At 34.3% G+C, this 27,938-nt stretch overlaps 1 protein-coding gene across 2 annotated transcripts in view; it reads left to right on the plus strand.

The window, feature by feature from the left end:
* The window catches only part of FBXO38 (F-box protein 38), a 123,461-nt gene that overhangs the window by 84,430 nt on the left and 11,093 nt on the right, over positions 1–27,938 (plus strand). For both annotated transcript variants that reach the window (XM_074212360.1, XM_074212361.1), the window contains 5 exons: positions 6,117–6,224; positions 6,964–7,143; positions 8,368–9,084; positions 24,066–24,166; positions 25,611–25,713. In XM_074212360.1, coding sequence (XP_074068461.1) covers positions 6,117–6,224; positions 6,964–7,143; positions 8,368–9,084; positions 24,066–24,166; positions 25,611–25,713 — 1,209 coding nt within the window. The remainder of the gene's footprint in view (positions 1–6,116; positions 6,225–6,963; positions 7,144–8,367; positions 9,085–24,065; positions 24,167–25,610; positions 25,714–27,938) is intronic.

A 27,938-nucleotide genomic window follows, 5' to 3' on the forward strand; every position in this document is an offset into this window, starting at 1 on the left:
AAAGAATGGATTAATGATTTGAATATGGATTTTTAATTAGTCAGCAAATTAAAAACCTTAAATATAAGAGGAGATACTAAAAATTAGAAAGGAAATAGATAAATTAGAAACAGCCTTAGAAATGATAAATCAATAAAATTGATAAAGCCTCAGCTAATTTTATTAAAAAGAAGAGAGCAGAATATCAAATCTATAAAATAGAAATGGATAGGTATTGGGGCAGTTAGGTGATGCAGTGGATAGAGCTCGAGCCCTGGAGTCAAGAGGACCTGACTTCAAATTTGGCCTTAGACACTTAGTAATTAATTAGCTGTGTGACCTTGGGCAAGTCATTTAATCCCACTGCCTTGCAAAAATAACAAAAGAAATGGACAGATGAAATCACAACAAAATAAGAAGATAAAAGGTCATCAGAAAAAATATTACATCCTTTTGCTTATCAAAAATGAGCACATGAAATAGAGGAATACCTTCAAAAATATAAAATACTCAGACTTATCAGAAGACTAGATGGAGATCATGAATAATCCAATTAAGAAGGGGATGAGGTGGGGGAGATATATTAAACTGTAAAGGAATTACTAGAAAGGAGAAGGGGAGGAGGTTGGAAGGATATCCTTATATTGATGAATTCATAGGAGAATTCTATCAAACTTTTAAAGAACAATTAGGATTCAGTATTCTCAAAAATTGAGAAAAAAATGCTCCCTACCAGAATCGTTTATGAGACAAATATAATCCTAATGTCTAAACTGTGGAAAGATAAAACCCAGAAAACAGTAGACCAATATCAATTGGAGTCAAAAATTTTCAGTAGAAACCTATCAAACAGACTATAGTGATTTATCCAAGAAATCTTATGACAAAGTGGAATTTTCGCTAGTGATGCAAGCAAGGACAGTTCAGTCTTAGGAAAACAATCAACATAGTCACTTTAAAAATCAAAATAACCTAAACCACGTGATCAGTTCTTAATAATTGCAGAAAATACTTTTGAAAAGGTACAACATTCTTTTATGCTAAATGTACTACAAAGTATGGATATAGAGAGATCGTTTTAAAAATGTTATCTAAAGTCAAAAGTCACATACAGTGAATATATTAGAATCTTTTCCAATAAAAGTAAGAGTGAAACAAGTATGACCTCATATAATTTTTGAAATACAACAGCAAAAAGACAAGAGACAGAAATTAAAGGAATAAAAATAGATAAATAGGAGATTAAAAATCTTGGTTTACTGATATGATTTACTTGGAAAATCCTAGAAAATCAGTAAAGATACTAGTTGAGACAGTAGCTTCAGCAAAATTATAGTCAACAAAATAAAGACACAAAACCCAATATTCATATATATATGTACATATATATATATATATATATATATATATATAATAAAACACAAAGACATGTAACAATAGGGAAATCTCATTTTAAATAACTACAAAAAGCATAAAACATCTGGACATTAACCTCCCTAAAACACACAAAACCCTTGTATAGATTCAGTTATAAAACACTCCTTAAAGTCATTAATAAAAATCTAAATAGTTGGAAGAATATCCAGTGTTCATAAGTGGGTTTAACAGTATAATAAAAATGACACTACCAAATAGAACTAATTTACATATTTAATGCTATAACAATCAAAATTACTAAAGAGATATTTTAAAGATATAACTTGAGAAAATAAAATCTATTTGGAAAAACAAAAAGACTAGTATATCAAGGAAAATGAAGAAGTAGGAACAAAAGGAGAATGTTACTTCCAGACCACAAACTATATTATAAAGCAGAGAGAGAGACTAGATCAGTGGAAGACTGGGCAATATAGATTCAAAAACAAGAGAATTAAACATCTTGGTGTTTTCTAACATTCTATGATTTGAAAAAAATATATTTTTGAGAAAACTGGAAAATTGTCAGACATTAGGCTTAGACTAACACTTTATACAGTATTCCACCATAAATTGTAAGTAGATATGTGACCTTTAATAGTATATTATAGAAAAATCTGAAGAGAAATATAATCTACTTCTCCCAAGTATGGGAAAGTAATGTATTCTTAATCAAACAAGAAATAGAGGCAATTTCATTAAATAAAATAAATAACTTATTACAAGGAACTAAAAAGCTTCTATACAATCAAATGAAAACATATAGGACAAAACAAGTGGTTAAAGGGGGCTCAGTTGGGGGGAATCTTTGTATTACAGTTCTTTAACAAGGGTTTTGTATCTAAAATGTAGGGGCAGCTAGATGGCACTGGATAGAGCACCAACTAGAAAGCTTCTACACAATCAAATGAAAACATAGGAGAAAGCAAGTGGTTAAAGGGGGCTCGGGTGATGGTGGGGGGAATCTTCATAATGCAGTTCTTTAATAAGGATTTTGTATCTAAAATGTAGGGGCAGCTAGATGGCACAGTGGATAGAGTACTCTACCTGGACTCAGGAAGACCTGAGTTCAGATTGGCCTCAGACACTTGTTCATTCTGTGACCCTGAGCAAATCACTTAACCTTTACTTCCATTTCCTCAAGCATAAACTAAGATGGAAAAGGAAATGGAAATCCACTCTAGTATCTTTGGCCAAGAAGGGGTCCTGAAGAGTTGAAAACAACTGACACAACTGAACAATAAACTTTAAAGAGAAATGATTTCATCATTGCATGCCCTATAAACTGCAGTTAAAAAAAAAGTCTGGATAGCGTTTCAAGAAATTATGAATGAAAATTGTTAGTAGACCCAGAGGGTAAACTATTACCTCCCAGAATGAACTCTAAAAGGAAAAATCCCAGGTGTATCATAGCCAAAATCCAAAGCTTTCATATGATGGGGAAAAATGCATTCATCCTGAAAATCAAATTCCATGAACTCCAATCAGGTTCCCACAGTACAGTAGCAGCTTCTTCTAAAAGTGAGAGGTCTTAGAATACAGTATTCCAAAAGGCAAAAGAAATAGACTTATTAACAAGAATAATTTAATTTGCAAAGCTGAATGTCCTAGGAGAAAAAAATGAATCTTTAATGAAATAGAGGATTTTAAAGCTTTTCTGATGAAAGACTAGACTTAAGTACAAACTTAAATATAAACACAAGAGTCTAGAGAAACTCATAAAGGTAAATTTATTTTAGCAGTTGGTATGAGATATATAATTATATAGTGTTCATGTTGTAATAAGGGAGAAGAGATAACATGTTTATTTAGAATGTTAGCATCTTTGTTGGATAGTGAGTGAAATTTTAAGAAGTAATGATTGGAGGTGGTTAAATTATTTCTTCTGAGGATTTGAAGACAGGAAAAAGAAGAAAAGGTAAGAGGGATATCCTAGTGTAGGAAAGAGGAATATCCTAATGTAGGAAAGAGGAAACTTGATATTTCTCCTAAATGAGGTACAAAAAAAAAAGAAACATGGAAAAGGGGTGAAGAGTTAGCATTAGATGAGCCCGTCTTATCTGAAACAAAGGAGAGTTGGACTCAAAAGGAAAACAGGGAGGTAGGCAGGGACATATTAACGGTTGAGGATAATACCTGAGAAGAAATAGTTACAAATAAAATAAGAATTCTGATCCTGAAGGGAAGATTTAAAGAAGAAGGAATGAGGGATAAAAAAGAAAAGCAAAGATCTAGAATCTAATGGGGTTAGCCAGATTAACTTTTTGCCAAATAGGAAATGACTGAAAAAATTATGGTATATGAATTAATAGAATATTATTGTATTAAGGAAGTTAGAAATGATATAGAAATCTAAGTAAATATGATCTGATGCAGAGTAAAGTGAACAAGAACCAGAACAAATGATGTAAAAAAAAAGAGCAAAGAAAAACTATTTTGAAAGACTTAAGAACCTCTGTCATTGCAATAAGTAACTGTTTCCAGAAGATCTTTGAAGAAGAAACTTGTTATTCACTTAGGTCATTAACTGTTTCCAGAAGATCTTTGAAGAAGAAACTTGTTATTCACTTACTGATAGAGATAATGGATACAGAGTGAAGAAAAAGAAAAGATTCTTTTTGCTTGCCTTCCCCCCTCAACCCCCCCAAAATAAATAGGACACCTTAACCATTTTTTGAAAGTGAGCAAAAAAGAATAGAAATTCAGGTAAAAGTATAGATAAGCAGTATAGTTTGGAAAGTAATGTCTAAAATTTTTTTTCATTTTTAAAAAATGGATTCATGCTTTTATGTAGAATTTTTAATATATATAATATATATTATTTAATATATTTATATTATTTATATAGAATTGTTTCCCATTTATTTGGAAATGATGTTTTTTGGTATTTAAACACAGAATTTTTAAAAAGTTAATTTTTAAAATGACTTCCCATTTCCTACAACTTGCTTCACCTAACTTCTCTTCTAACCATACTCATCTTGATATTATTTGTACCATTTCTTATGCATGACTTAACCTTTCCAACTTACTACATAATTGCTTATTTAATTCTACAATGCTTGTTTCAATTTCCTTTTGTCTTCTAATTTTGCTTATTCTGGGTCCATGGTATTTCATGACAAAGAGCCATATAGTATCAACAGAAGAATATGAATGAATAAAAATTGATTGAATGGATTCATTGATTGTTGTAGAATTAACATAAATGATCTAAGAGCCCATGTTCAATAGTAAAGAAAAGCTGGCAGATAAAATAGTGCTAAATAATGAAGATGTTTGATTACTAGGTTTAAGAATTTGAGTCTGATTAAAGGCTAAGAAATTCAAATCTTATTTTAGATATCATTATTTTGGGAAAGACCCTCTACTTGGATTGCATGTTTAACGATATATGAAATTCCTGACAATTTGTCTTTTTCAGAAGTGTAAGACAGGTATGTTGTTATTCCTACATGTACTAATTACTTAAATTGAAAATTTAAATTAAAATAGATGATTTGAATTGAGATAAGAAATTTAATGAGATTTTCATTAATTTGTTAGTTTTGTCAACCATGTACAGGATACCCCCTAAAACTCTTAAGACTTGAAACATCCTGTAATTATGCCATTTTTGATTCTCAACTCTAGATAGGCAGTATTGATAAAGCATAATAGTCCAATTTAGCCTATATTCTTTTCTGGTTGAGCTTGAATGCATATCTTTATCCCTTCCTCACTCTCCAAATTCTTGAAACCTTCCCTAGATCCATGATTATTAAGAGACATCTGAAATAATAGATTTAATAAATAGATTTACACTTATAAGTCCTCTGTTCAAATGCAGGCTTAGTTACTACCCATGGGGCCTTAGGCATGTAACATCTCTGATTCTCTTTTTAATCTTTAAAATGAAAATATTAGGCTAGAGTATTTCTAAAGCATTCTTAATCTTCAGATCTTAAAATATCATTAGGATCATTCCATAGTGCTATTCAGTGATGATTTGGAGAAAGGTTAAGGGAGAAGTAGGATATATAGGTCAAGTTTAGAAGGGGATGTGATTTGTACAGGTGGTGCCTAAAATTATTTCTTCAGCCAGCCAACTTTCTTTAGTCACTGGTCCCTGACTTTGTTACCAAGTGCTCTTTCATTCATCCACCTATGCTGAAATTAGTTTCTGGATAACAGTGAATTCATCCTTGTCCCAATCTTTCACCTAGAGGAAGCGTTCTGGTACTAGTGTCATTTGACCACATCACATGAGATACAAACATTATTCCTTACCAGAATCATAGAATCTAAGTTGAAAGGATCTTCGAAATCACTTGAATCTAGCCCCTAGTAGGAGTCCATTTCTCTCATTTAAAACTTCAGTATTCTGAACAAGTTGTAATCTAACCTCTGCTTTGAAGATCTGTAAGACCAGGATGTCTCACCATATCCAAAGTCATTCCATTTCTCTTTGGGATAGCCCTAATTATTAGGAATTTTTTTTTCCCTTATAACAAGCCAGAAATCTGCTCCTCTATAACTTTTCTGCCTTTGTTCTTCATTTTGCTCTCTGGGTGATAAACCAAACAAATCTAATCCCTCTTCCTATAATGAATGTCTAAATTCAGAATTCTAAATGCAGAACTTTTCAGGATTGATAGTATGATTTGATATAGTACTTGAATATTTGCCCCTCTTCTTTTTTTATTCCCTTGATCCCATTCTGACTTTGTCCCTCTTTTTAGCATTGAATGAGATGGAAGAAGTACCTCAGGAAGATGGAGAGAATAGAAATGAGGACTCAAATCACAACCAGGCTGTTTTTCCCATGGAAGTTGATGAAGAACAAGCGGGTAATCTCAAGTGGTTCTTCTCTTCCCTGCCCCCCCCCCCCATTGTTGCTATCTATGAATGACCACTCAGTCTGTTGGCCTGTTGTCACAGATGTTTAATTACTGTGGTCACTTCAAACTGAAATTTATTGCTGCCTTCCTATTGGGTTTTTCCAAGTTTATATGTCTACTTTAGAATGAATGGCTTCTATCACTCTTCCCTCTTTATTCTGACTATGGTCATAATATATAATGTGTCTTCAAATATATTGCTAAATTTGATTAAATGTTTGGAATGTGTTGAAATATTTTTGGTGACTGGTATAGTGGAAAGAGCTTTGGTTTTGGAACTAGGAAGCTTCAGTTTAAATAGTTATTTTTTTCACCTACTAGATATGGTATCTTAGGCAAGTATCTTAACCTCTCTGATCCTCAGCCTTCTCATTTATGAAACAGAAACATAATCTTACCCTATCTATACTGAAGAATTGTTGTAAGGGAAAATATTATTTATAGATCACAGAACTCTATATAAATGTGCTTTTGTTAATAATGATAATGGTTTTATTCTTTTTCCAATTATTGGAGCCTGTATAAGTTTAGCAGTCTTTACCTTACACCATGCTGTCTGTTAGACCTTTGGGCTAAAAATTGACAGAGATGCCAAGCAGTTCTAATTCTTTACACTAAATCTGTAACTTTCTCAGATTATCTCCCCTAGTACCTTGGTTAATTTCTTGACCTTTGCTTTTTCTTTTAGGACCTAGTGGTCTTCAGTCTGCTGCAAAAGCAACACCAATTACTGTTCACGATTCAGACAGTGAAGATGAGGAAGAGAGTATGGGAGCCCCTGGAAATTGCATTGCTAAAAACAGTTCTCAGAACTATTCTGACAAAGAAGACAAAATCAGAGAACCAGTAGAATCCAGGCAACTTCCAGGTGAATGACTAGCAGACCTCTATTTGGACTTTTGTCTTTTTTTAGGAAATTTGACCTGAATTAATCCCTAGCTAATGTTTGTGTTCTTCTGCTAAAATCTTGTTCTGATCCTATGGATTAAAGCTGTATTAGCATACCAAAAGCTGTGACAGGTCCTTCAAACTAAACCTATGGTTTATAAAATTTAGGTAACTAGAACACACTCCTCCAGCCAATTAATAAAACCAAGATTAAAAATCAGATTGCCTGACACCCTTCCACCTCCTCATATATTAACCTTCCTGTCCATGTTAGACTAAAATGCTTCTTGTTTATTTTGTGTGTAAGACACCAGGAGAGATATCAAGTTTAAATAAAACATGATTCCTGCCTTCATGGATCTTATGATCTAAAAGGAGGATCAGCTGCATTGGTTGATAACAAAGTACTTTGTCAGGTTGGAGGACTAAACTTATTTCTGACCAAAGAAATCAAAAGACTTCCCAAGGGAGGTTTTTTGAATTGACTATTTCAGCAGATGGCAGAGGTGGGGAGTATACTCTAGGAATATGTGAATAAAAGCATGGAGACAGAAGTACCAGTGCTTGGCACATTTGGGGAACAGGGTGTCTAATATGATCAGCTTGGGTAACAACTGACTTCAGATAGGTCTGGAAAGAGACCACTCCTAGATTGTGAAGGGTCATGTTAATGTCAGACAGAGGAATCTGCACCTTACTCAATAGATGGCAAGGAACCATTGGTGATTTTTTTCAGTGGGGAAATATCATGAGTAGATGTCTGCATAAAAAAGACATTCTGATACGATGGATGAACTGGGGGAGAAGGGTGAATGAGATGGGGATAGGGGAGGCAAAAAGATCTGTTAGGCAGCAACTATAATGAAAGGAAAGTGAATTAGCATTTATCTCATTTAAACCTTCTAATAGCTCTGCAAGGTAGGTGCTTTTATTATCCCCAGTTTGCAGTTAAAGAAACTAATGCAGATAGGTTAAGTGCTTGAAGTCATGTTTGAACCCAGACTCAGAGCTCTGTGCACTGTGGTGCCACCTGTCTCCTCATGAGAGATTGAACTAGAATCGCATCAGTATGAATAGGGAGGAGGGAACTAAAGTAGAAAGAATATGCTAAAGTAGAAAGAATATGCTTTAAAAAGTAGTTTGTTTTTGTTATGAGAGATGCTCAAAATCCTAACTGAACATTTCTTTTTTTTCCTGTAATCAGTAAGTGGAAAAGGCAAGACACCACTTCGAAAGAGATGCAGCTCTTCTCATCAAATGGGTCATTTAAAGTCATCCTCCATTGAGGAAAATAGCTGTGAGAAAGGCTGCCAGGTCACTAGTGAACAAATCAAAGCAGATATGAAAGCAGCCAATGACATGCCTGAGAAGAAGAAAAGCAAAGATGTTTATCCCAGTTGTGGCAATAGCCCAGGCTCTGTGGGCAACTCCCCCTCATGCAATGCTGCTCCTCAAAGCCCTGACTTTGTAAGGACCGTGACTGGTAATTCTGATGAACCTAGCGCCCCAGCCTCAACCCAGCCATGTGTCTGCTCTCCTTGTAAGACTGAAGGTTCTGGGGCTGTTGATAGAGAAAACTCAGTTCCCTCTAGGTGCTCTTGCAGTAGGTCTCAGGAGCCACAAAACAGAACTAGCAGATGTTGTGATGAAGAACGACCTTCCACCAGCAGAGCCTGTGTTGTAAATGGTCCCAATGGCATAGGATCAGAATTCTCCTTTAGGACTCTCCCACATGGTGGGTCTCGAAGCCCAGCCAATGATGAGAGGACTAATGGGAATGTCTATGGGGCCATGGGGGATGACAGGAGAGGAAGCTCCCAGTCTGAGAATTTTGAAATGGAGTATAATGAAGACTACCCTCGAAGACCTCTAACAAGAGCCAGAAGCAAACTTTCCCACGTACCACTGGTATCTGAATCAGGTATGATTCTATTCTCAGCATCTGCTGCAGACTTGATCAAAGTTATTATTTCATTAATTGGTTTTGTAAGTTTTCTGGCATCTGGCAAAAGACCTTCTAGCAAATTAAACCTGATTCTCTTATATTTTGAAGTTTAAGGATCTGGGATTATACTGGGATTATGGTGAACCTGAGTGAAAATGCCAGCTCTGTTACTACCTCTGGGACCTTTGATAAGTCACTTTTCTTCCCTGGTTCTTAGTTTTCTTCTCTTTAAAATGAATGAATTGGGAAAAATTATTTCTGATCATCCTTCCTAATTCAGGATGCCTTGAATATCTTGATAAAGTAGATAATGATTCTCTGAAAGTATTTACAACTTTGTTGACCTAAAGAACTTAAATAATTAAAAGTTAAACTTTGAAGAAAGATCTAACTCGAGCTCTTCAACATATATTTATGAAGTGCTTAATGGCTATGGAGCCCTGACCTCCACATCTTCTAATTCTAAAACATTTTAAACATCTACTGACCTAAATGCCAATGGAAGTACAAAGTTGAACTGTCACATAGTCTGACTTTATGGAGTTCATAGTTTACTAAGGAGACTTTAACAAATACACAAATAGCTATAATAAGTTTGGCTTAGTCAATAATAATTTTGTTAGAGAACTCTAAGCTGCTGCATGAAATTCAGGGATCATGGCAAAGATTGGGGATGGGAAATGATAGAGCTGGATCGAGAGGAGGGGAGGAGAGGAAAAGATGCTGGAAAAGAGGAGTGGTTATTACCAACATGAAGGGTGTCCTAAAGTTCAGGTGCCTTTAAAGACTTGATAGGAATTTAGATGAAGAAAAGAAAGATCTTTAAAATAACAGCAAATGATATAAGCAAGGTCAAGTTCCTGTTAGGCAGAAGCAGAGAGGATGTGGAGTAGATATTATAGTATAAAGAAGGAGGGTCAGAGAAGGGGAGGATTAGATCACAAAAGATTTTTGAACACCTGGCTACTGAGAGGAAGCATTACATAGTTCAAACTGGAGAGTCATTGAAGAAAGGACGGGGAGTAGAGATTGGACAAAATAGATCTATTCATTAAAGAAATGATTGTTTTCAGTGGTATTCAGGACGTTTTGAAAACTAGAGAAATTGTATGTGACCTTTCATTCGTCCCTACTAGTACTTAATATCCTTCCTTATCCCCTGCAGCACATACTCCCTTTTTGGGGGCCTAAAAAAGACTAGGGTATCTGCATGTCAGTACTTTTCTCCAAGTATATTGTATGTTTGTAGATGTTAGTATTTTCTGATTTGCTAAGTTAGAGGTGCTATGGCAAGTAATGAAATACCTGGCCTAGTGGTTAAATTTTTCTATATTGTGTCTCATATTTTCATAACAAGAAAGTGTTTTTTTATATATTATCTCATTTAATCCTAATTAAAAATAAAAACCTGAGGGAAACAGATGAGGAATTTTTATTCCTATTTTGCAGGGGAGTAGTTTAAATGACTAAATAGCAAAGCTAAGGACTGGAATCCAGGACTAAAGTCTAGAACTTTTTCTACTGTACTGTTTTCCTGAAGGAAAGAATACAGTATAGTGTTAACCATGAGGGAGACTAATACACACACACATACATACATACATACACATTCAAGACTGTTTATATTTCTGTTGTTAAAATTTACTTTGAATGAGCCATGATCTTTAGAATCACTAATGCCTGTCACTAAATGAAAGAACGTTTGAATTTCTGCAAATATGTGTTAGTTTTGTTAAACACCAATATCTACCTTGTCAGTATTTTTTATAAATAGTTCTAATCAAGTGATCCTATATATCATGATCCTTTACAGTAGATTTATAAACAGATCCCTAATTGAATAATGAGCATGCTAATTATTCTTGTCTGTAGTGTATATACTTTTTAATATGCTTGTTAAAAGTCTATTGCCTTTCATCTAGGAACCTTGAAATTCCTCACAAACATAAATTTACCATATATCATTGCTTTGAGAATAAATTATTTTTTATATATTATTTCTATTATTATTAATAAATTTTCACATTTTAAAAGTACTATTATTGTAGAAGACCTATAATACAGATACTAAACTATTGTGCATATTTTACATGTGAAGAGATGAGTTTAAAGAGATTTAATGATTTTTCCCCACAGCATATGATGACAGACCTCAAACACCAGATTTTCCTGGCTGTAAATCCAATATTCTTAATATGCCTTCATTGACAGATGGTGTATTTAATTTGTTTCTGATATGTAGTAATGTTAATAAAACTTACCTCCTCTATGCTTGCCTGCATTTTCAAGTAAATAATTACTGGAAAAAGACAAACCTGCTTTTGTGGTTTGACCTGTCCCATGTCTCCTCTTTCACTAAGTCAAAGTAAAGATTAAAGTATTTTGGGGGGGTCAAATATATTTTAAAGTTTTTAGAGTAGTTTATAGGTATTGGCTCTTGTTTTTAAGGGAAAGCAGTTTCTAAAACATTCTTAATGCTTTAAAATTATTTGCACCCATGACTACAAAAGGCAGCAGAGCACTAAATTTATGAATAACTCTAAAGGGAGAGAGCATTGGATTTGGTCAGAAGATATGGATTAGAGTCCCAGCCTTTGATAATCTTGGCTAAGTCATTTAAACTTATGAACTTGTTTCTTCATTTTTAAATTAGGGGTCATTTATTTTTATTACTTGGGACAAATATGTTGTAATGGAAAGAGTTCTCAGGATTGGAATCAGTAGACTTATTTGGGAAGGCAATGGGGGATGGTGCTTTCTTATACCTGAGGGGATATTCCCCTTTTAGATTTGATTTCATTTATGTCTACACATGCCCTACAATAATGCAGATTGAACTTCTGTGTTCCTTATTGCACTTGATTCCCCAGTGAAAAGCAGAAATATTTGTAGTTGTTTTAGGCATTCTAAAATGTTAAAACTATTTGTTCTAATCTTGTGGTGGTTTTGATTTGTGAAAAATTAAAGGATTCTTATCCATGACAGGGTCATTTGTTCCACTGTGTCATGTTTTCTGAAAAGCCAGTTCTCTCCTTGAAATGAAAAGATTAGCAAAGACATGCCATTAATAGTTCAGAAGCTTCTTATTATTCACAGGCTAGTGGGAAGTCACATTGAGATAGCTTGGTGGCCAGTATATAGTGTTGGACTTGTAGCCAGGAATACTTGAATTCAAATTTGACCTCAGATTGCTGACAAGCTGTGTTCTCCTTGACAAGTCATCTAACCTCTCAGCCACTGTTTCCTTCCCAATCTGTAAAATAAGGGTAATAATATCTATCTCACAAAGTTGTGAGGCTCAAATGAGATTAAAATACTATTTAAATGGCAATTACCCCTCATCATCATTAAATGCAACATGAGACCATAAAAATTGCTCCCATAAAAGATTAATTCAGCTGCTTGAAGTAGGAAAAAAATAAGGATTAATAATATATTTTATTTTTGTCTTCTGTCTTGAGAAATACTCATTGTATCAGTTTGGACTGATGAATGTGATTTCTTTTTTTTCAAATGGAGCTTGGTCATGGAGCACCAATAAGAAATGAGGGCCACTTAAATTCTGGAATAAAAACAAAGTCGTCTGGTAGTGCTATCAGTGACCCAGCTACCTCGTAAAAGCCAAGAACATCCCAGACTCCTACTCCTTCATATAAGAAAAGCATGATTCCCCAGGGGAAACATAGATGAATTTCTGGTAAGAGGCCTCAGTTCGAACAGAAATCCTAAAAATGCTTACCAAACGTATTGAGGAGTTACTTTATCATCTGAAGAATTTTGTTTTTGGTCTCTAAAGACCCAAACTCATTGATTTTGTTGATCTCTTTGTTATAGTACTAACTTGGAAAATTAGTATATAAAAGTTTTTTTGTGCCAACTTTTTCTAATCCTGAAGTGATTGCTGGAGTAGGGACCTCTAAGGTCCCTTCCATTGATAAAATTTAAGCATGCCATGTTTTTCCTTTAAATCAAGAACAGGGAACAGTGTTTCAATTGAAGGTAATATATACTTACATATATATGTATGTATATATGTGAATATATATATGCACACATACATATACACACACAACAATCCAGTTTGTATTTAGTGAAATATAAAATATTAACATGAAGCTTTGGAAATTAAGAACAGAAAATGTAAAAATTCAGTTCTATATTAGAGCTTAGTTGTCTATAATATAGAATTGAAATATTCTTTTTTAGGGTTATGGAGAGAAATAGAAAGATAATGAGAATGAGACATCTAGAAACCAATTCATAAGAAGAACAGCTAACATTGCTGTGGGTAATTGGACTAAGGACATGAATTCTAAAAGAACCATAAACCTATCTTCAAATACAAGAAATAAGTGTCTTAATAACCAAAGAAATGCTACAGCAGAATGATAGGTCTCAAGATGGGTTGTGTTCCCTTGTCAGCTAAAAATTGAAGTTTATAAAATAATTCCCATGCCTATATCACTTAACCACATGATTTTCCTTCATGGACTTTGAAGGGGAGGTATTCCAGTTATTATTGTCTCCATGAGGATTCTGAAATTCAAAGAAGTGAGCAACTTGCACCAAGGATGTGTTAGAGCAAGCACTTAGACTCAGTTCTCCTGATGTAGAGTTTAGGGTTTCCCCCCTGGGCCAGGAGTTCTTAACCTAGAATGCATGAACTTGTTTTTGATTTTTCTTTTTTCTTTTTTTTTGCAAGGCAGTGGAGTGGGGTTAAGTGGCTTGCCCAAGGTCATACAGAAGGTAATTATTAAGTGTCTGAGTCTGGATTTGAACTCAAGTACTCCAGACTCCAAGACCAGTGCTCTATCCACTGCACTACCTGACTGCCCCTTGTTTTTGATTTTTTTTATCTAGTTTGATAGCTATATTTCTATTTTATAGAATAGGCTTCCTCTGTAGCCTATTTTGGTAACTTAAAAATGGTATTCCAAGAAGGGACCCATCGATTTCCCCAGAATCCAGAGGGATTCATGATACACAAAAGGCAAGCTCTTCTGCCATGTGCCTCTTGAAGGGATATTGATAGACACAGTTCATATGCTAGGTGGGAAGCTGGAGCACTTGATCTTTTAGGCCCTTTGTAATTTATCAAGTCTAAGATAAACTGGTTTTTGCTTCTCTTTAATTCTTTTTGATCCTCAAACATTATATTTATGTCAGCAAACTTGGAGGAATCCATCAAATGTCCCAGGATTTCATGGTCTTCAGGAGTGATTTCTTAAACAGCCACAAGATGAAACTCTTAACTCCACCAAAGTACATTCATTTGGTCTGAGATATATTCCAATTTCCAGTTTTTAAAATGGAAGATAAAAGTTTTTTTAACAAGAAAAATGGAATATTTCAGAAGTACATGTACATTTCTAAAGACATTTTTCATATACATTCTAGAAATTAGATTTTTAGATAAAATTGATGAACATCAATTTATTGTATAGAGTTTCTCACAATTTATACTAATTTATAAGGAAACCCTTCCACTAACTTTTTTTTTTCACCAGCTTCTTTTAGTGAGAAAGTTCCTCTATCACTGCAGTTTGACACCTTCTGTACAACTTAGAATCTTTTAGAAAGGTTGCTTCCTGGGCCACTGGGAGCTTCACTTCACTTGCCCAAGGTGCCCAGTCTCAGGATATTTCACAGTAGGATTTGAGCCCAGATCTTCTTGTCTTAGAGACCAGTTCTCTATCTACTCCAAACCCACTAATGTCTATATTGAGCACTATGGTTTTTTCCCCCTTTTTTCCTTTCTCCTTTCCCCCTCCAAAAAAAGGGGGAAAAAAGCAGTATTACTAAATAATTTCAGGGAATTTTATCTAGATTCTCTTGCAGGAATATCTAGACCTTAGGTTGGTTGATGACTTACATGCATCTTTAATCCAAGCTGATCTCTTCAATCTCATTCTGGAATCCTTTTTACTACTCCCCAAGAAGCCTTTCAACCATAGATTTCTAAGTAGTATCATAGAAGTCAGTCAGATCATTGTTTGGTTCCCTTAATGTCAAAAGTAAACATCACCTCTCCCTTCCTAATACTATAAAGATTCCTCATTGCTCATGAATTGAGAAATGTTATTATCCAAATGTTAAGAGGAGGGAAAGGGATTGCTCTTCACTTATTGCTTTCAGAAGGAAATAATCCATTTGTTCTCTACTAGACTATTCCATTTATTTAAACATTTATGAATTATCTATAGTGTAAGACACTTGGGAAGGCAGCATTGTATAGTAGAAAAATTCCTTGCACGGTCTGAAAGACATAAATTCAAATCTGACACTTAGGAACTGTATGGCCATGGGCAAATTACTTAAAATCTTTTAAACCCATTTCTTCATGTGTGAAATATAATATAAATGAAATTTATTTCAGTTTTGTTGTGTCATAGGATTAGAGAAGTAGTTCAGAAAGGGATCTTAAGATGTCATCTATCCAACTTTTTCATTTTAAAGGTAATTGAGGCACAGTGACATTGTAACCCTTAGAGGCAAGAAATCTGATAGAGGTTATACATATACAATAGTGTTGTATATATTTCTATATTAGTCATGCTGTGAAATAAAAATCAAAGGAAAAAAGCAAAAGAATTTTTAAAAGTGAAAATCACATGCTTTGATTTTCATTCAGATTTTCATATTTTTTCCTCTGGATGTGGTCAGCATTTTCTGTAGTAAATCTTTTAGAATTAATTGTCTATGATTTCTGTATTGCCAATTGGACCTAAGTGTGTTTTAGTTGATCATCACACAGTTTTCCTGTTAAGGTACACAATGTTCTCCTGATTCTGCTTGCTTCACTCAGTATTGATTCATGTAAATCTTTCCAGGTTTTTCTGAAATCTGCCTGCTCATGATTTCTTATGGAGCAGTAATGTTCCATTATATTCATATATACCACAACATGTTCATCCATTCCCTAGTTGATGGGCATACCCCAAATTTCCAATTCTTTGCCATCACAAAAAAAGAGTTGCCTTGAAAATTCGTGTATAGGTGGGTCTTTTTCTCTTTTTTTTATTATCTCTTTGGAATTCAGACCTAGTAATGGTATTGCTGGATCAAAGGGTAAGCCCTGTTTGATTGTCCTTTGGGTATAGTTCCAAATTGTTCTCCAGAGTGGTTGAATCAGTTCACAGTTCCACCAACAATACATTAGAATCACAATTTTACCACATCCCCTTCAACATTGAATATTTCCCTTCTCGGTCATATTAGACAATCTGACAAGTGTGAAGTTGTACTTCAGGGTGGTTTTAATTTGCATTTCTCTAATTATTAGTGACTTAGAACATTTTTTTCATATAACTATAGATAACTTTAGTTTCTTCCTCTGAACAAAGACTGTTCATATCCTTTGAGCATTTATCAATTGGGGAATGATTTGTACTATTGTAAATTTGACTCAGTTCTCTATGTTTTAGAAATGAGGACTTTGTCAAAAACACTAATTCTAAAAAATTGTTTCCTAGATTTGTTTTCCTTCTGATTTTGATTATATTGGTTTTGTTTGTACAAAAATTTTTCAATTTTATGTAAATCAGAATTATCCATTTTGTATTTTTTAGTAGCTATTTCTTCCTTAATCGTAAATTCTTTCTTTCTATAGATCCAACAAATAAATGATTCCTTGCTCCTCTAATTGACATATGGTATCACCTTTCTTTACCCTAAGTCATATACCCATTTTGATATTATTTTTGTTTATATAGAGTATGAGATATTGGCCTATGCCTAGTTTCTCAAATATTATTTTCCAATTTTCTTAGCAGTTTTTGTCAAATAATGAATCCTTACCCAGAAGCTGGAGTCTTTGGGATTATCAAAGTAGATTAATATAGTTATTTACTATTGTGCTTTGTGAATCTAACCTATTCTACTGATCTACCATTCTCTTTCTTAGCCTATACCAAATAAGTATTATTTTTATAATGTAATTTTAGATCTGGTATGGCTAAATCACCTTCCTTTGCATTTTTTCATTAATTTCCTTGATATTCTTGATTTCTTTTTTATTCCTTCAGATAATTTTGTTTTTTCTAGCTCTATAGAATAATTTTTGGGTAGCTTGATTAGTATGGCATTGAATAAGTAGATTAATTTAGGTAAAATGTTTATTATATTAGTTCAACCTATGCATGAGCATTCAATATTTTCCCAATTGTTTAGATCTGACTTTAATTGTGTGGAAAATGTTGTAATTATCTTTATGTAATACCTGAGTTATCTCGGCATATAGCCTCCTATATATTATATGTTGTCTACAATTGTTTTGATTAAGAAAACCTATTCTAAAGTTTTAAATTTTTTTCATCTCTTACTACTAAAACTAACATTTCTTTAAAGCTCTGTGTAAATTATCTATAATTGTTTTTGTTGCTATTAGAAATAGGTCTTGTTTGGGGTGGCTAGGTGGTGCATTGGATAGAGCACCGGCCCTGGAGTCAGGAGTACGTGGGTTCAAATCCAGTCTCTGACACTTAATAATTACCTAGCTGTGTGGCCTTGGGCAAGCCACTTAACCCCGTTTCCCTTGCAAAAAAATAAAAAAATAAATTGTAAACCAAATGTTATTTAAAAAAAAAAGAAATAGGTCTTGTTCTCAAAAAGTTTACTTTAATTGGGGAAGAAAAATATAGACTCATAGCCCATGCAAGGGAAAGATTCAAATGAGGATTAGACAGAGTTCAAGAAGAAATTGGAGGAGAGACAAATAACTTTAACTAGGCTAACTTGAAAAATGCAAAGTTATTACAACATATAAAATTATATTGTTTATCTTGATTAATCCAGGCCTGTGGATTCTGGAGTCAAGAAATGATATTTTATTCATCTCTCAAATACCATCCAATCCTGGACCAATGTACATAATTGTAATCTTGTATGCAAAGGAAGTAGGACTAGATGACCATAAAGAACTCTTAATTCCAACTCTCTCACATTCTATGAACTCTAGTTATATATTAATTTTATCATAGGGCACATTCGCATCAAACTAAATGATAATTTAAAACTTAAGTTCTGTCTTTTTCTTGGGTTCCTTGTGTATAGTGGTGTGTTCCTTTTCTCTAATTTAACCAGGCCATAAGATGTGTGAAGGGAGATAGTCTATAAAATGTTGGTTTGAGTTCTATTGGAAAGGACTTGAAAATATCAAAACAAATGAATTGGGAATTGATCCTAAAGGTGATAGGAAGCCACTGAAATGACAATGATCAGATCTGTGCTTTAGGAATATCATTTTTTTTTTAGGTTTTTACAAGGCAAACGGGGTTAAGTGGCTTGCCCAAGGCCACACAGCTAGGTAATTATTAAGTGTCTGAGACCGGATTTGAACCCTGGTACTCCTGACTCCACGGCCTGTGCTTTATCCACTACGCCACCTAGCCACCCCTAGGAATATCATTTTTAAAGAGAATTGTGACAAGAGAACAATGAATTCAGTGATCTGGGTGACAGTTTTAGAAGGCCTGAATTAGAGTGGTGGTTGTGGGTAGAGAGGGGAAAAAATGGATGTGAGATATTAATGGAAGTAGAAATCTGAAGATTTTTCAACTGATTGGAAATATAGATACTGACTCAACTGTTACAGCTTAGTAACTAGAAGAAATTGGTTTCCTTTACAGAAAAAAAGAGAAGTTTAAAAGGGGAGTGAGTTTTGTAGAAAACAAGATGAGTTCTGTTTTAAACATGCTAAGTTTGAGATACCCATGCAACATACAGTTGCAAGTTTCTGGTTGGTATGGGACTGGAACTCAAGAGAGAAACTGGGGCCAAATATAAATCTGACAATAGACATCATTGAACCTGTAGGATCTGATGAGGTCACTAATTAAAAAGCAGTTATTGGGGGCAGCTAGGTGGCACAGTGGATAGAGCACTGGCCCTGGAGTCAGGAGGACCTGAGTTCAATGCCAGTCTCAGACACTTAATAATTACCTAGCTGTGTGGCCTTGGGCAAGCCACTTAACCTGATTGCCTTAACAAAAGTCTAAAAAAAAAAAGCAGCTATTAAGAAATTTCTGTGTACTGTGTTAAGCTAAGGATTTAAGAAAAATAAAAACTGTTCCTACCCTCAAGGTACTCACATTCTTATGTGAGCACTATCTTGCCACAGAAATTAGTCCCACTAATAGGAAGCAAGATAATGGCTGATAAACTAGCAAAACAAACAGACTAGGCTGTTGGACTAGCAGGAAGGAAATCAAGAGAATGCTGTCTTAGAAAAACCCATAAAGGAGAGAGTAATTTGTCAGTAATGTCATATATTGCAAAAAGGTCAAGAAGAATGAAGATGGAGAAAAGATCACCAAATCTGATAACTAAAAGATTATTGATTACTTGAGAAAGAGAAATTTCAGGTGTGTGAAGTTGGAAAGAACAAATTTCAGGATTAAATTATTTTGTATTATATTTTATCAATAGACATTTATTAACTATCTACCGTGCTTAGCACTGAGTACAAAATTCCCTAAAATAGAACTTACAGTCTGCTCGGGGATTTGACACATACATAACTAAAAATATGAAATCTTACATGTTTTATGTTGCATAAGTGAGATAAAACTAAATTATTCTAATGGATTTGAAAGGCTTATAACTAACTGGGAGAGTCAGGGAAAGTTCCAAGGAGGAAATTGCATTCACATTGCAATTTAAAAGACATGCAGAAGGGATGGGGAATCAAGGCACCAGCCAAGTCAGCACACATTTCTTAATTGCCTACTATGTGCCAGATACTCTGCTATGCACTGAGGATACAAAAAAGGGCAAAAAAAAAAAAAACCCATCCCTGCTCTCACAGAGCTCATAAGACTATAAGTGTAGCATGAACAAAAGTATATGGAGGTGGATAAAAGTAAAGTATATAAGGGAGTTGCCAGCAGACCAATTAGGCAAGATCAAAGAATGCAAAAAAGAGAATAATGTGAAATAAAGACTATAAAGAAGTCACACCAAATTGTGCAAAACCTGGAATATAAAGTTAAGGAGTTTGAACTTTACCACCTTGGAAACAGTCACTGGAAGATTTCTGATTATTTCAGTCAAGAGAGTGGGAAGCTGACAATCTAACATGCAAGAATCAAACCTGGAATTTTATTACATTTTGCTAGGAAAATGACTAAATAGCAAGAACATGAATAAGATTTACCAACTCTTATGACTTTAGGAAAGTCACTTCTTTCTCATTCCAGTTTTCTGAGATTCCAGCTTTACTGCTTAGAGTATTGATAATTAAACTTAACTTTAACATTTAATTGAATAAAACTTCTTGGGATTGGAATGGGATAACTTTGGTGATAGCAGCCTCTTTCATAGGAATGTATGATTTAGAACTTGAATAGATCTTAAGTATCAACCAATCCATCCTTTTCGTTTTGCAGGTAAGGAAACCAGCCAAAAGAAGCCATGTTCATACTGGCATTAAGTAGTAGAGGGAGAATTGAAACCCAGGTTCCAGTCCAATTTTCTTTTCATTTTAATTATATCCATTTATAAAGTGTTTCTCTGTAGGTACAGGGTTTTCTTAAGAGAATTCAGCTCAGTGATTAAACTCCTTAAGAGTATTAGTTACTTAAAAAAAAAAAAAAAACTTGATCACAGTGCTGTTCAGAATGAGCAATGGCCTTTCTTGTCTTTACTTTTCAAAGGTATTATTTAACAATGTCATCTTTTTATGCTGGAGAATTAAAGCCTATGATCAGAGTAAAATGGAATATTCGGAGTCAAAAGACTTGAATCAGAGTTCCTATTCTGGCATGTAAGGAAAAAGGTGAACTGGGCAAGTCACTTTACCTCTATTCTTAGGGGTAACATTTAATTTACCTACTTTCACCAGGTGTACTATAGAGAACTTGGTAGTTCTCTAGACCTGATAGCAATTGAAACCGCTATTTTGCCCTGCTCTGTTCTTTTCTTGATAGGGAGTCACAAGTAGGCATTGTTTCTGGGAGAAATTAAAATCACTTTGTCCAGCCTCTTTATTTTGTAAAGAAGGAATTTAAGGAATAAAGGGATAGGGAATTGCAGGAACTGAAGCTTAGATGTAAGAAAGTACAAAAATATATTCAAGTGACAAATATCTCATAGGATTATAAATTTAGAGCTGAAAGGAGGTCATCTATCTCTTTATTTTCCAAAGGAGAAAAATATCCAGAGATGTTAAGTGATTTGAGAAAAATGCAAGACTTGAACCTAGGTGATCTTACTCTGGCTGGGACATAATATGATGTTGTAAGCAATAGAAGGAATTAGAGTTGGAAAGGTACAGGCTATATTATAGAAGGTATTGAATCCAATATGGAAACAGTTACTAACTTAAATGGAAGGGAAAGAAACTAGAGGTAAAAAAACTAGTTTTACTGTTTGGATGTTATGATTACGAATGGCATAATAGAGGTGAAGGAATAAAATACGTTTATTAAGCTCTTAACTGTCAAATTCTGTGATTTAGAACTAGGTAAACAATTTTTTAGCATTAGAAAAAAGCAGGACACCCACTACTCTCAAAGTCATGCTCCATGTGCAAAAGATGGCACATAAAAAGACTTGCAGGAATGAAATAGAAAAGGTCTGAAGTCATAAGAGTGCTATGGTGCAAGAGATGGCTTAATCCAGGGATCCTAGAGATTCAGCATCAGAATGGCTAGCAAAGACCTGGATTCTTAATGTACAACAGCTGGTCAATTGGCAAGGCCTAGGTTACCTAAATGTTCAGCATTGGGGTGAGTGGCAAGGCCCCAGATTAATTTTTTTTTTTGTCACAGAGATTTTTGAGTGTCTAACATTGCATGTGATATCATACTTTTTTTGTTCTTTTCAATTGGTTTTGCTGATTTTCTTCCTTTTTTTTAAAAAAATATTTATTTGTTTTTCCAACTGCATACAATGGTAGCTTTTACCAGTCATTTTTTTTGCAAGGTTTTGAGTTTTACAATTTTTCCCTCTCTTTCTCCCCTTCCATCCCCTGACAGAAAACTATCTGATATAAGCTCTATATTTATAACCATGCTAGACATAGATCAATATTGATTATTTGTGAGAGAAGAATCAGATTCAAATGGAAGAAAGAAAACATTAGGGGAAAAAAGACAGCTTTTAAAAATTGAAGACAAACTCCACAGTTCCTTTTCTGGATATGGATGGTATTCTCTATCACAAGTCTTTTAAAATTGTCCTTGATTATTATACTGCCAAAACGAACAAGTCTGTCATGGTTGATCATCACACAATGATGTTGTTAATATTCTTTTGGTTCTGTTCCTTTCATTCAGCATTAATTCATGCAGGTCTTTTCAGGCTTTTTTGAAATCCTGTCCCTCATGATTTCCTATAGAACAATATGTTCCATCACATACATATACCACAATTTGTTCAGCAATTCCCCAATTGATGGACATTCCCTCAACTATAAATATTTTTGTACATGTAGGATTTTTACCCTTTTTCATGATCTCTTCAGGATACAAATACAGTAGTGGTGTTGCTGGATCAAAGGGTATGCACATTTTTATTGCCCTTTAGGAATAATTCCAAATTGATCTCCAGAAAAGTTAGATCAGTTCACAGCTCTACCAACAATGCATTTTTGTCCCAGTTTTCCCCATATCCCCTCCAACATTAATCGTTTTCCTTTCTATTCATATTGAGGCCCAGGTTCTTAAGGTACCTAAGTAGGGTTGGATGGTAGTGGCTAGTGACTGGTCTAGTGATTGTAGAGATAGAACAGAAAGAAAGGCTTGGAGGTCTTTAAAGTTCAGTAGCAGGGCAGACAGGTCTAGCAGTTTCTGGAAGGATTGTTGTTTGTGACTTAAGCTAATCCAAGCAGAAATGAAAGTTTTGCAAAATAAAAATCCATAGAGGTTGATAAATATTTGAATGTCACTCTGTTAGCCAAGGTGAAAAGTGAGGGTTAGAGAAAGGGAGAGTGAAACTGAAGGCAAAGAAAGTTAGAATTGTAAATATAGAGATCATCTACCATGCCATCTTCTGCCCTGTTTAAGTCTGGTTTAAGAGATAGCTTGTCTTGCCCAAACTGGCCCTTCTATTGATGTTCTTGATTCTGACCTTTTCAGTCTCCTCTGTGAGCTTTTCCTCTGTGTCCTCTCCACATTGCCATTATTTTCTGATTTCTTCTTTGCTCCATTAAAGATATGTCCAGGCCTCCCCATCCTTAAAAGAACCTTCACTAGACTGTCATCCTATAGTTCTTTTTATAGCTGAATTCCTTGAAAGAATCGGTTGTCCTTTGTGCCTCACCTCATCTCCTATTCCTCAGTCCCTTGCAGTTTGGTTTCCAATCCTACTTCTCCTTTGAAACAAAAACAATCTTTTAATTTTTAAATTCATTTGACTTATTTATCAGTTCTCATCCTTGAATCCTAAAGCAGTTTTTGATATTGTTAACCACTCCCTTCTTAAAACTCTCTTCATTCAACTGCCACAAATAGTACTTTTTCCTGATTCTTTTATCAATTTGAATGTTTTTTCCATTTTTAGTATTTTATCTAATAGCTCCCACCTTCTTTCTCATTCTATATTTCTCATCTCTGAAGTCTTAGAGAAGGTATTCCTGGCATCAGATGAGTGTTTGAATTCAGTAATCTTTAAAGTCCCTATCACTCTAAGGTTCTTTGAAAATATTGAAAATTGAGGAAAAGGATTACAGTGGTTCCAAAGTTTTGAATATAAATGACTAGAATAATAGTGGTGGTATTAATCAGGAGGAGAAAATAGATTGATGGGGAGAAAGTCCCTAAGTTCGGTTTTGGAAATGTTGAATTTAAGGTGTAAGTAATTTGCAGGTCCAGAAGTCTGGTTAGGTATGAATCTATCTAATTGAGAATTACTTTTTTGGATGTATCATTGAAGACACTGCAGTGGATGAGGTCAGCAAGTGGGAGAGAATCTTAAAAAAAGACACTGAAATATATGATTTTTTTTTCCTCCCCTTCCAGAGGTGGCTAAACCAAAGCCTCGTCAAGCAATGAAGAGGAAAAGGACAGCTGATAAGTCCACAAGCACCAGCGATCCTGTTATTGAGGATGATCATGTGCAGGTGACATCCCTTTGTTTTTTTGCAATCAAAGCAATCATTTTTTTTTCTTTTACAGAGTAGCTTTAGTTACATTGAACACTAATGAAAACATAGCTATATCATTTCTTTGTTGAACAGAGAAAGTATAAGCATAAATAGTAGAAAGAAAAGTAAATTTGTTTTTTGTTTTTGTTTTTTAATTTTTTTGATTTTTGCAAAGCAATGGGGTTAAGTGACTTGCCTAAGGTCACACAGCTAGGCAATTATTAAGTGTCTGAGGTCGGATTTGAATTCAGGTCCTCCTGATTCCAAAGCGAGTGCTCTATCCACTGTGCTGCCCAGCTGCCCCTAGAAAAATAAATTTGTAATCAGAGGATCAGCAATTGTAGAGGACTTGAATGCTCAATAAATATAATTTATCCTATAAGTAATTATTCTTCTAGTACCTCTTTTGACTTAAAGGTGACTCTGGACTCAAAGGCTTCTGTTAGCAGAAAGCAAAATCTGTCTCCTACCAAGCTGGAAGGTACTGAAAATACAGGCACAATGATGGATTGTGTACTTAGAACCAGCCTATCTCAGTTCATAGAAAGTAATTACCAGAAGGATGACTATTGGGTGGTGATTTTTTTTTCAATCACAGCTCACAAAGACCTTATTCAAAGGCATGGAGAGGGTTAAACATGTCAAACTAATGAAGCCATGGGGCTTTGAAGTATTTATTAAACTTTCTCATATAGCATAGTCTGTATTAGAGGGTTATTGAATCCCTCCAATTGGAGGTAAAAAAATGTGGTTAATAAGAGGAAGTTTAGGTTAAGATTTGTAGTACAGGTAGCACCTGAAGAAGGAACGGAAGACCTTTAGCAGCTGTAGATGGATGTTAAGAGCTTGGTTTATATAATGAAAATAGACTAATGTAAGCAAGAATAAGGAATGGAGAACCATCTCTGGTTTGAAGCTTTAAATACAGGGAAAAAAAGAATAATATGAGAAAACACTTAAAAGGAAATAGTTTAAAGTCAAATAGTGGAGAATTGATTGAATTCCAGCTTCAGTTTATTCTTTATCTATTGGGAAATGGCAAACTACTGTAGGTTTTCAGAGTGACAGTGATCAGGGAGTGCATTAGAAATAATTATTTTGAAAGATTTCTGAAAAAATATGATCAGAGATGGGAGTGTCTGGTAATAGGAAGACCATTTAGGAGTCTTTCAGGATAAAGTCTAGTTGGTAAAAGATAAAGGTCTAGACTAGAGTTGTGACAATGATGTTGAAAAGGAGGAACATAGGTTAGCCATTTTGATAGGTAAATCAACAAAACTAGGTTCTTGGATATGGTGAGAAAGGGAAGAAACAAAAGGGATTCTGAGATTATGAGGAAATAAAGCGTTTTTTAAAATATTGCTAATAATAAATTGGAATTTAAATTTGTTTTGTATCATTTCTTTTTCATTATCAACAGGTTCTTGTCTTGAAATCCAAAAATCTTGTTGGAATCACATTGACCAACTGTGGAATCACAGATCTAGTACTAAAAGATTGTCCTAAGATGATGTTCATTCATGGTAGGTATTTATATTCTAGGTCTACAATATTTGCTCTATTAGTGCCAAGAGCTAATATATATTATATTATTAGTTCATCGTGTTATAAACATGAACATCTTTAAAAAATAAATTCATGGGGTGGCTAGGTGGTGCAGTGGATAGAGCATCGACCCTGGAGTCAGGAGTACCTGAGTTCAAAACCAGCCTCAGACACTTAATAATTACCTAGCTGTGTGGCCTTGGGCAAGCCACTTAACCCCATTTGCCTAGCCAAAAACAAAAAAACAAACAAACAAACAAATAAATAAATTCACATGTTCATGATTAATTAAGTAGTCAGCATCATATTTCAGCATAGTGACAGAGAGACTATACAGTTATAGGCATTGCTAATTGATTAGATTCTGGATTTTGTCATAAGGGAAAAAAACTTCTATTACTTTTAGATCAAGATGATTCCATGTCTGAGAAATATCTTTCCAAACCACCAAAGAGTAATCATGACTTCTCATCATTGTTATCAAATCTTTGTGCCTTAAATGGTTGTTTCTTAGTGATTATGTGGATGCTCATGTGCAGAAATTTGCTTGTCCATGCCTATGGAGAATCATAAGGACTTCTTATAACTACCTCAAGCAAAATAAACAAAATAGCCTATGTCATTGGAAGGTAATCATGATAATAAATTACTATTTTGAAATCTTCCACCATCTCTTGATCATGTGGTTAAAAAAAATGATCCTATTTCTCAAAGATTGAAACAACTGAGTGGCATCTCCATTAGGGCTTAACAAATAAAAAGTCTTCATGTGTGGGCTTGGCAGTAGATTGTATATGGTGATCTTTAATGTTTCTTCTAGTCTTCTGATCCTGTGATCCCAAGTAGAGTGGTTTTTTCTCCTATGACCACGTTTGGATGTACTTCTGCACTAACCTAAATGGAAATCAGGATGGCGACATGGGCATCTCCTTGTCTTCTATTAGTATCATCTTTTTTTGTGTAAGAATTTAAATAAACCTTTAACAAGACCAGAGATGAGATCATAATACTATAAAAGTTATAAGTATTATTGGAGGTAATCTAGTTCAGTCTCTCAATCATGCTCTAGAATCCTTTTAATTACACCTTTGACCAGAGATTACTTTTGACAACTTCATTGATTAGGCAGGCATGATCTTCAGAGGCAACACAGTCCTGTTTAATACAGCTCTGATTTATAATCATTCCTTACATTATTCTCCCCATTTCCCCATAATTTCCAACCATTGTCTTAATTCTACCTTAGAACTATATAAAATAATCTCTCTTAGCACTACTTCACCCATGTGTATCTAAGATTAAGTAGTAGGTGACCATAAGCACAAATGCTTCTACACAGAGGCTCAGCAGCCTTTATTAAATACCTCTAATATGCATAGTGTAAGACAACATAAGTGTAGTGCATAGAGGACCATCTCTGGAGTCAGGGAGACCTGTGGTCAAGTACTGTCTCTGATTCATATTAGCTATGCTGACACAGGGCTACTTCTCTAAATTGGCACTTAATGAGTTTTTGCATGTTGGGAGGTAGGAGGGTGTTACTATTTTCATAGATTCCACAGATGTTCTTTGAGTCTTTACTTTTAAAACTGTAGCTTAAAAGCCCCCTTACTTTTAATAGTTAGCTAGTAGATATAGTCCAAAACAAAGACATTTACTAAAATGACATATTTTCTTATATAAAACTGGAAGAGCAATCTTCCAGATAAGAGCATTTGTAGAAAAAGTTGACAGACATCTAGAGTACACTGAGTCTGAAGCAAACTTTCAGGGAGTTCTTTGGCCATAGTAATTCATGATTCCAATTCTTGAGAGCCATAATATCCTTGTTTTTGTGTTATATTCATGATGCTCTTCTTTCTCCTGACTGGCACCACACTGGCTTAGCTTTCTTTAAAGATTACCAAGATTATGTGAACCAGTACCAAATTTAGGTCATTCATAGAAAAATGTATACTTTACAAAGAAATAACAGTATAGATGTTCTTTTTGTACTTAATTTAACCCACCAGTACTGTTACTTCTGTTATCTGATCTTTTTGCTGAATACTTCAGCTAGTTTGGGTTAGAAATCAACTCTCCTCTTCCTTGTTCTCTTACTGTATAATAACAGGTCTCTCTATGAAGTAGGGATTCAACATCATTTATTAAATGCCAACTGTGCATATTATGAGGTTCCATGTTATATTTCATAGAGGGCCAG

Source organism: Macrotis lagotis, chromosome 1 (assembly GCF_037893015.1).
Source record: "Macrotis lagotis isolate mMagLag1 chromosome 1, bilby.v1.9.chrom.fasta, whole genome shotgun sequence".
Classification (NCBI taxonomy): Eukaryota; Metazoa; Chordata; class Mammalia; order Peramelemorphia; family Peramelidae; genus Macrotis; species Macrotis lagotis.